Source organism: Pavona decussata, unplaced genomic scaffold, assembly GCF_977016875.1.
Source record: "Pavona decussata unplaced genomic scaffold, jaPavDecu1.1 SCAFFOLD_131, whole genome shotgun sequence".
Classification (NCBI taxonomy): Eukaryota; Metazoa; Cnidaria; class Anthozoa; order Scleractinia; family Agariciidae; genus Pavona; species Pavona decussata.
Genome location: NW_028145545.1, coordinates 917,613 through 927,496, shown reverse-complemented (window position 1 = coordinate 927,496; position 9,884 = coordinate 917,613). Strand labels below are relative to the sequence as shown.

General features: G+C 38.7%; 1 protein-coding gene across 1 annotated transcript; it reads left to right on the top strand.

Annotated features, from left to right (window-relative positions):
* Positions 1–3,246: 3,246 nt before the first annotated feature.
* LOC146468401 (cation channel sperm-associated protein 3-like) lies at positions 3,247–9,877 on the top strand. Its single transcript, XM_085124592.1, has 9 exons — positions 3,247–3,430; positions 3,570–3,636; positions 3,918–4,218; positions 4,845–5,077; positions 5,769–5,894; positions 6,230–6,295; positions 8,120–8,182; positions 8,612–8,769; positions 9,261–9,877. The coding sequence occupies exons 1-9, from the start codon at positions 3,390–3,392 to the stop codon at positions 9,406–9,408; spliced, it is 1,203 nt and encodes a 400-aa protein (XP_084980718.1). The 5' UTR covers positions 3,247–3,389; the 3' UTR covers positions 9,409–9,877.
* Positions 9,878–9,884: the final 7 nt, after the last annotated feature.

Here is a 9,884-nt window from a genome sequence, read left to right as displayed (position 1 = left end):
AGTGCCGGAAAACCATTTTCGATGTAGAGAGTGAACTGGCATGTATCTTATAAGAAGACATTTTGGTGACATTTTCAGTCGTGCTACGAATCACGCATTAAGCTACAAGGAAAGAGGAAAATTTAGATGCAAATTGGGTTATTTGTTGAATTATTAGTTTACTAACTACAGGGTCACGGCTATTGGTTATTCTTAATAATTTATTAATATATTACTCCTTTTTTGCTTCGTCAAGCTTTTAAAATGAAAATTAACCTCAAAATTTCTCTTGGCGAATGAGTATTCTGTATATCAATGAAGTACCTGAATAGAAACGACTGAAGCCTGAAACAACAAATGCGAAAGTGCCTTTTTGAAAATTCGACTGGACTAGAAATCAGAATTCATTACCACTTTCCCCCGCGGGGGAGGTACTCCCATATGTGGGCTATATAGGTACGTGCCGCGGAATAGCTAGGGTATGGTTTTTGAGGTTCTCGGTTCTTACATAGAGTATCTTTTTTTACCCTTTTGTTACGGTATTCCTGGTGGACCTGGTGTGGTCCTTAGATAGGGTAGCTAAATTGTATTATCTAATAATGGAGTGTGAAAACGCCCGCCTTAAAAAGGGTATCAGTTTTCGCCTTCGCAGCCCCTTCGCAGTCCTTAAGGTGGGGGTACACCTGAGAGCTGTTTTCACGTCGTATAAAATCGGTCAAATGTGTCTTTCCCTTCTATGTGAGACACATTTCAGCTTGGACATGCACGAGGCACAGCCTCGTTTTGGTGCGAAGCTTGTTTTCGTCCTATAACGTCGTAAATTTTTTGTTCGTTCACAACTCTTACGGAAGTCTTGAACTCGTGGATTTCTTGACATCTTTTAGGTTGATGTCGATTACATCAAGGATTTTCTTGAAAATGTTCGTCTTAAGGTGGGGGTACACCTGAAAGCCGTTTTCACGCCGCATAAAATCGGTCAAATGGAAATATCTTGTTCGCATTTCAGGCAGTACAAAAACCCTCTATTCATTACAAAAATCAATGTTTTGGGGTGTTTTGTGAATTTTTGGGTGATTTTTGGGTATATTTGGGAGATAATTTTTCTTGAAGGATTGGTAAAATTAAGAGAAATAAAAAATGTTGAAGATTTAGTTAGTCCACTAGCAACCTGGGGTGCTCTTGCGTGGGTATCAACTGTCTGTTAGTGTTCCAAAAATCATTTTCTTTCTTCTATCCATTCTTAAAACCTCTTCAAATTTCACTCAAATTCAGGTAGAGCCCCGCCTTAAATAGGGTTGGGGTTCAAGAAACTTTGCGGCACATCCCTATCCAAAATTCGCGGGACTTCCCCCCCCCCCGGGCACTTTTCATAGCCTGGTTTAGTGTTTACAGGGACAACTAACCAAAACATTTCAGCAAAATACATGAACTGCAATGTCCTGTGTTCCCAGGTCGTTTGGTGACCTTTGAAAGACCGATATTTGTGTAAGCTAATACATTCTGATCTGTTCGATTCGGATCACGCCTTTAGCTAAAAATTTAAGTTGCAGAAAGTTTTACGAATTTACGAGCTGCAAAGGGGGTAGCTTTGACGATTGACGGTTAAATTTTTTCCGATTTTGACGGTCGGTTGACCTCGGTTGTCAAGGGGAAATTTCTACAATTGCGTTCTGTAGGTTGCTTTGTGATCAGTAAATCATTAATATTTTGAAACCGGAATTACTTTTAGACGGACTGATTTAGTTGTGATATCTTTTCGCGCAAATTAAGTGGAAAAGAACATAAACTGGTTTCCAGAAGTCCGGGATGAGCAGCTGAAATAGTGATATATGAAAGACCTTGAAACCGTTTGACGGCTAATAAAAACTGCTTTTTTGACGGCTGACGGTAAAAATTGAGAGGGGGAGGGGGGCTGGTTGGGGAAGAGGGTAGGGGTAGGGGCAGGGATGGCGCAGTTGGTGAGAGCACTCGCCTCCCGCCAGTGTGGCCGGGTTCGATTCCCGCACTCGGCGCCATATGTGGGTTGCGTTTTATGTTAGTTCTCGTCTTTGTTCCGAGAGGTTTTTCTACGGGTACTCCGGTTTTTCTCTCTCCTCATAAACCAACATTTGTAAATTTCCAATTCGATCTGGAAAGTGTCCCCAATTAGAGCTCTGCGCTAACTACATTGACACTGGCTTTTGGGCGGAACAAAATTTAGATTTTGTTTTAAACAACACGAAATTTCTGAGGCGGTTAACGTCCCGAACAGATATCTACCGGTGCTCCTGTTTGTGGAGTATTGGTGCAATAGTGCAGTTATCAAAAAAATAGGGAGCTTTGGCAACGACAACAGCGACGGCAGCAAAAACGGATTTTTTTTTTTTCAAACGTCATCGCGATTAAATTTCAAATGTAGGTGAAATTTGCTGGAGTTAATTTCTTGGAGACCGAAAACCGAAACGGTGTAATGCACGTGCAGAGTTGTCTCGTTGCCGTCGCCGTCGTCGTTGCTAAAGCTCGCTGATGTTGTTGTTAAGGAGGGTGCCTTCTAATACTGACTGAGTATTATTTGCCGGCTCCTGCCCAAAAAGGTTGGTATCCAGAAAGAAAGTTGGGGGTAACCGCCAATTTTTCAGAGATAATGACCGCACCAATAATGTCAAAATGTTTTGAAACATAAAAATGTATGACTTTTTTCCGAATTGAAGCTTGATTGTCTCTGAAAAATTAAATGCGTCAGTACCGCCAATTTACTTTTTGAATTCCAAAGAAATTTGCCAAGATCTTCTATTTAACGCATGGTCAGTTAATCGGGCAAAAATCCCTTTTTCGTTTGCTTATACTTGAAAAGAATCGATATTTTTGTTCTCTTTCACCACGTACACTCTAAATTTCCCAACACAATCTCTAAAATTGAAGATTGCCTTCTGGGAAGTAGCGGAGGAAAGGGGGGCGGGGGGTGTAGATAATAAATCGGAGGTGTAAAGCGAGCGTCAGCAAAATTGTTGGTCAGCAATCGACTTTCAGCGCTAAACGAACAATCACTAGGGTAGGGCTAGGAGATTAACGCTATAGTGCGGTAGAATAGTTATTTTAGACAACTTCCTACAGTAAAATAGCAATGATGGGAGAAAAACTAGCCGGATGTACTCATTTATCGTTAAATACTTTGTCATGATCAAATTTTTTGCGGCTTTGCTTCAAGTTTTAGGTTCAATTTCTACGGACCCCTCCCGAAGGAATCTTATATTATTGCCCGAAATGCACCAGTCGTCCCCAGGGTCTTTCGAAGATAACGCCATTTTGAATTCAGAGAAGATCCTAGGGACGAGAGACTCCTTCTCAGAGGATATGAAACAGACCAGATCGGTTTTCAAACGAAAAATTTCCTTAAAAACTCCTGGAGTTTGACGCATTTAGCCACAAACATGTTTCCAAATCTTAATCAAACTACTCTTGAGTTGTTACGGTAAGATTCTAAACTACTTTTGGTGGCGATTATTGACCTCCAGACAGTTGAATTTAGTTCGTTAATCCGATTGTATCGTTATTTGCGTAGCTTACTTGCTTCAAACTAACGGTTTTAAAACCAACATTTTTGTTTTTAGCAAACGAAGAGGTTCAAAGCGCCGTGTAGATGATAAGTTTCATAAATACATACAAAAAATAACAACGGTAAGATCGAAATTTAACTCAGCTTTAACTATAACATCTGTAAGTATCGCCCTAACTTGTTCAAAGATCTAGTGCGCTTTAAAGCTCTTTGTAGTATGAGCAAAGTTCAGTTTATTTATCGACCTTTATCAGTATGTACAATCTTAGTTTTTCCGTCGCCCCAAGTTTAATTAAATCAGCTACCTGGATTTGAAATGACACCTTTTCTTTCTGTTAATTCTATTGGTTTCTGCACAAAAGCCATAGCTTTAGTTTCCGTGGCAAAATTTCTCTCTTTGCAGAGTTCAGTATTTAATGGCTTTATCATGGGGGTAATAGTCCTGAACTCCCTGGTTATTGGCTTTGAAACGGTGGAGGAATGGAAGCAAACACACACCAATGTGTTTAAGGCTTTAGATGAGTTCTTCCTTGCTATTTACACCATGGAATTTCTCATGAAGCTGTATGCTGAACCAAAAGGTTACTGGAAGAGCAGTTACAACAGATTTGACTTCTCCATATTGGCATTGTCATATGTTCAAGTGATTATGGATGAGCTTAATGTTGGAGATAAGATTCTTACACCTTTGCGACTTCTGAGAGGTTTGCTTAAGAATCTTAAGAATTAAAAAATGTTCCTTGATTTGTTACCCCTCAATCTGTGAACTATTAAAGTGTGTAATGGTCAATTTGTTGCTACACCACTGCAAACTCTGATAGGTTTGTTAATAGTCTATAGCAGCTGAGGAGTTAATAAATTTCCTTCATTTTTTTAACCACCTAATCCAAGAACTCAGTTTGTTGCAATTTTGAGCTATAATGAAAAGATCCAGGCCTATTTATGCAATGCATGTTTACCTTAGTTACTAAAGTTTTCAATTTCCCATATTCTTCCAGCTGAGATAGATGTGTTATTTATTTGACAAACTGCCTTTAGTTGGTCTTCCATGACAAGTTGATTTCATGTGTTCAGCATGTGATGTTTGGGGGAAGATGGAGGACAAAGGGGGAAGGAGAGGGGAAATCTAGTGCATGGCTGATAAATTATAACCACAAACTTAATTGTCTGCTAACTTTTACTCAAATTTACATTAAAATTCCCAGGGTGCTTGGAAAAATGAAATCAAAGCACACGCTGTTGTTTAAATGTCAAATGAAACAAGCGCTATTTTACACATCATGGGTCGATGAGAACATTGGCCGACGTCGAATATTTCTCTTGTTCACAGCTGCTCGCACTTTACGCACCATATCCTTCATTGAAGGACTCCAGGTTCTTGTGACAGCCCTGATTGACACCATAAGGAACTCTGTGCTCAATGTGGTGATTCTACTGACAATGCTGATGGCATTCTTTGCTGTTGTTGGTTATTATATATTTGGTTATGAAGAGGAAACTGGTGACAAAAAGAACTGGGGAACACTTAGCACAGCTATGCTGACTCTGTTTACCTTTGTGACTGTGAGTTTCTGTACTGATGTTTTCAATGTTTTCTTTTTTAACCTAAGCTACTTTCTAAACATCATTTCTTGCGAGGGATGTTATATGACTGTGGTCATTGAATGTTAATGTTATAGTGCCTTGATAGTATCATTTATCTTTCTGCCACTTATCATGTGCAATGTTTTTGATGGCTTTTGGCAATTTATTTTTAAAACTTCCTGATGATAGTCAAATCCCTTTCATTGTAAACGTAAGTGAGTGTACTATGGGTGAAGAAGAAGAAGAAGAAGAAGAAGAAGAAGAAGAAGAAGACGGAAGAAAAACAACAACAACAACAACATAAACAACTGACCAATCAAAGTCTACAAAATGTTGTTCTAGAAAATGTCCAAACCCTCCCCTCCCATGAAAGGTTTTTGGTTTAGATTCTCTTATCCCACCCCTCCTCTGGTGGCTTGCTTAGGGATTTTTGTGTTGATTGTGGTTGACTGAATGACATGCAGTGTCTCATGATGAATGACTAAAGAGAACCCTTCAAGTGATTTGATCGAGGATTAACACTGATCCAATACAAGTGGCAGTAGTAAAGATCATAGTGTCTTCATGCAACAGAGACCAATTCATTTTCCTGTTAATCACTTTACCTTGTGATTTTAGAATATCAAAGTATTTGGCATTAAACTTAATTTGCATGTATTGTCTTGTCAAGGTGGATGGCTGGACTGATATTCAGAAAGATCTTGACAAAAGACCTTACAGCCAATGGTTCACTGTTATATTCATCTTCCTTGGCCACTTCATCTTCACCAACTTGTTTATTGGTATAATTATCATGGTAAGCATAAAGCTATATATAGCCAAATCTGGCCTGCAAACACATTTAAGGGCTCATGGGGGATATGTGAAGCCAAACAAAATTGGGTGTGTTTTGCAGGCATTCAAAGAGTACATTTATTCATGTTTGACAAAAACGAAACTACTTTGAACTAAGGATGTCCATGTGATTAGATAGAACTAGAAAAATGGTACTTTGCCAGTGGAATTTGCAGTGTGCAGTTGTAGCCTTGAAACCCATCCATAGACAATTTCTTGTTTTTTAAAAAGTGAAAACTCTTCAAATACATGCCCCAGGTAAAGGAGCTTTTTAAAAATCTTGTTTGTTAATTTCAGAACATACATGAGGCTACAGAAAAGTTTATTTCTCAGCAAAGACAAGAAAGGGAAGCTGTCTTACAGGTAGAGCCTGATATAAGACTTAAATTGATTAACTTGATCATTAATTAAACAAAAGTGTTTTTGATTCTCATGAGGGACTGGTCATAAAGTACAGGGGGGGGTGGGCTGGAAAAAAAGGGGGGGTGGGTCACTGTTTTCATGCATGTAAAAAGGGGTGGGCTAGCAAAAACCATGCATCATTAAAGGGGTGGGGCACATAATATTTTTGCACATGTTTTGCATCAAATGGTGCCTTTTGCCAGTAAAACTGTGAAATGTATTAACAGTAAAAGCACAAATTATAATTGTGTAGTTTCAGAAAATATCCATCCCCCATCACAGAGGGAATTTATAAAAGGACGCCCTACCGCCAGGAACTTCCAAGTTTCTTTCATACAATCTCTGTAATTTTGTTCTTTCTCTTACCACCATCCCCTCCAGAATCTTGAATTCCCTCCATGGGTGGGGTAAGGATATTTTCTGGAGACTCCGACTGACTGTTACTCAAACTGAGGTGCGTTGTACATTATATCATTGCCAATGCCTTATGTTATCACCTTATAAAATACCATAGTGACTAATAAGTGCATGTGTGCTCCTTCCTCTATCATACTTGTCCTCTAATTTGTCTAGTTTTATGTACAGTCTTACCTTTATTTACTAGGGGTGGGTCATTTCATTTTTTACCTGAAAAATATGGGTGGGCCATGCATTATTCTGCAAAAATATGAGGGTGGGTCACACAAAACTAGCCTTCGTAAAAATGAATTTTTCCAGCCCACCCCCCCCGGTACTTTATGACCAGTCCCTGATGGGATTTTATGTGCAAAGGGTAGACGAGCCAAGGTTTCTTCAGCAAAGTTTAGAGCAAAGACCAAAAGAAACATTCATTTATTCTAAAAATTGCATAATTATAAGTTGAGTTTATTGTGCTTGGCCAGAAGTCAGTATTTTGATTTGTTTAAACATCTGTTCATTTTTACACGGTATGCCCGCAGGGCATGACGTGTCTAGGTTTCGGTCGGGTATCTTTTTTTCTTCATCGGTGTCATAAATGTGCACATTAATTTATGCATTAAACTCTGTCCTCCCCTAGTAAGGATATATTGTTCTGATTGTCTTCAACAGAAGCGGCCCAATCAAAATTTATTTTTCAGGCACATATCACGAGAGAGGGGACCCACTCATCACTTCTGTGTGACGTCAAATCATCATTTGATTTATTCATTAAAACTAGATTAAATTTTTCCCTCTCCCAGAAGGGATCTATTGTTTTGATTGTCTTGAACAAAAGCGGCCCAATCAAACTCCATTATCTGCGCGTATATCACGAGGGAGGGGACCCACTCATCTCTACTTGTGTGACGTCAAAGCAAATCATCATTTGGAAAAGTTGTTTTCGTTCAATGGCGGCCACATGTCTGAATTTAAGACTCCGGATCTGCCGTTTTCAGAGAGAAAACCAACCTTTTTCAAGCAGTAAATCGAAATAATAACTTCTAGGTAGTACTCGACAGTTGAAACGGCGGAAATTGGGAGAGTTCACAGCAAAGAAAATCCGCTTTAAAAAACAGATCGAATGATCAACGCGAAGGATTAGAGCTAGAGGAGGCCAGACCAGTTCAGCGGGGTCATGACGTTATTGCATAGTTATTTCTGGTATGATTCCTAGTAACACAACGATAAGTATCACGCAATATATCTGAATAAAACCATTCAGACAATTATTTCAATGGCCAAGGGAGGAAATTTTTTAAATATCTGCGAAACATACAATGGGGAATAATTGGGGCTACATTAAGCATTCCGTGTAATGCCATTAGAGGGGCATCTTGTTTATTGCAGATGAAGAAAGATTTTCTCTTTCAACGACAACATGATGATGTAAAAGAAATGCTGGAAAAACAGGTGCATTAGCCTTTAAATACTCTGTTAAGCAGACTGAGGTAACTTGCTTGATGTTTTATACTTGCAGTGTATGTAGAGAAGTAATGAAAGATCCAGATGTGACCAAGACCAATATTCTTATTCCTATTTCAGAATAAAGAGAATCGCTAACTTGGGTTTTGTTTGGATTGTATATATTCAGAAACAATGAGATCAGAAGTTAATTTTGAAATGGAAATGAATGTTTCAGAATGGGTAACGATATTTACGAGGTTTATGTAAGAGACAAACTAAATTTTGTCTGTAAACCTGGATTTATGTTAATTACATGTAGGTCAAAAACAAGCTTAATGTTCATGATGGCCCGGTATTCTTAGAAGCACCTGATGGATCTTGAACCTACAATATTGTACATGTAATAAAATATTATCTTTCCATTTTGTCCAACAGAAAAACAGCCAGTATGCCAACTTTGCAGAGATGACACAAAGCTTTCAACAAACGTTGAGGCATGATGACTATGTGATAATGTCTGACCCCTGTGCTAATCTAACGTGGATTGAGGCATACCTCACCACTTCAGATCACTTAGATATTTACATGCACAGGTAAAAATAATGCTGTCTCTGAAACTTTCTCAATCCTCTCCCTCACTGCACCTTTAAAATAATATGTTCCTCTTTAAACTGGATTATTCCTGGGTGAGGAGGGGTTAAACTAAGACTGCTTAAATCTTAATCTTTCAGGCAATATCAGTCCTTCTTCACAATGTATTTCCCAGGTAATAAGTAGTATCAAATGTGAAACACCATATTGTGCATGCAGTTTCAGGGAATATATATGTAAATACCCACCCCAAGGCAGGTCATTGGGAATTTTGAGGTGTTAAGTGTGGTCTAAATTGGAAATGCACTGTACTGTATCTCCAGAGGGTGGGAAGTTGCATGCTCCCCCTCCCCCTTGGTGGGGGGGGGGGGGGGGGGCAAAGGGATAAACATTTTTTAACACAGTAAACTGCCACAGCTTTCATTGATAACTGAAAGGAAAATCTTGCCAAGCTGTTTAGTCTGATCCAGTTGCAACCTTCCTCTTGTTTCAGATGCCAACAGATTCAATTTCAAATTGCCAATGTACTGGCAGATATGGCAGAGATAAAACTGACAGAAAAAGAGGAAGAAGAATCACCTTCTTTACCAAGAGGACTGCAGTTATTCATGAGAGCTAAGGCTGGGCTTGCCAAAAAGTGACCATCTTCTTAAACAGGATCCAGAGTCCCTGATGGAATTTTGTTGAACATTTGTTTGTTTTGTTTTTTTTGTTGTTGTTGTTTTCCAGTAAAAATTATACATGCTGTAATTGTAGTGAAAATTCAATCTTAGACTTTTTCAAACATGATTGCGCTTCACGCTCTCTTAAAGCTCAACTTGTAAGCAAGTCTTTGTTCGATCTCTGCAGTGATCGATTCACACAAACTTCAAAGCTAGTTCTTAACCATCCGCGTCTGCAGGCTACTTCTTCTAATTTCCAAAGATCAAACAATTCTGGCTTGCCTCTCAAGATTTACTTGCAATTTTTAAACATAGGCTAGCTAACATGAATTTTTTAAGGACTTATAGTATTATTTGCATGGTTTTAACATTTTTATGAGTTGGCATTTTCTGTGCATGTCCTTATTTTTTATTTAAGTGCAAATTGTAAACCCATTGATTAAATGTGGGATATA

Bases quoted from the DNA above. Each gene is read 5' to 3' on its own strand.
- LOC146468401 (XM_085124592.1), top strand. From the start codon at position 3,390: ATGTTTCCAAATCTTAATCAAACTACTCTTGAGTTGTTACG. The intron at 3,637-3,917 runs GTAAGATCGAAA...CTCTCTTTGCAG, and splicing joins ACATACAAAAAATAACAACG to AGTTCAGTATTTAATGGCTT. The intron at 8,183-8,611 runs GTGCATTAGCCT...TTTGTCCAACAG, and splicing joins AAGAAATGCTGGAAAAACAG to AAAAACAGCCAGTATGCCAA.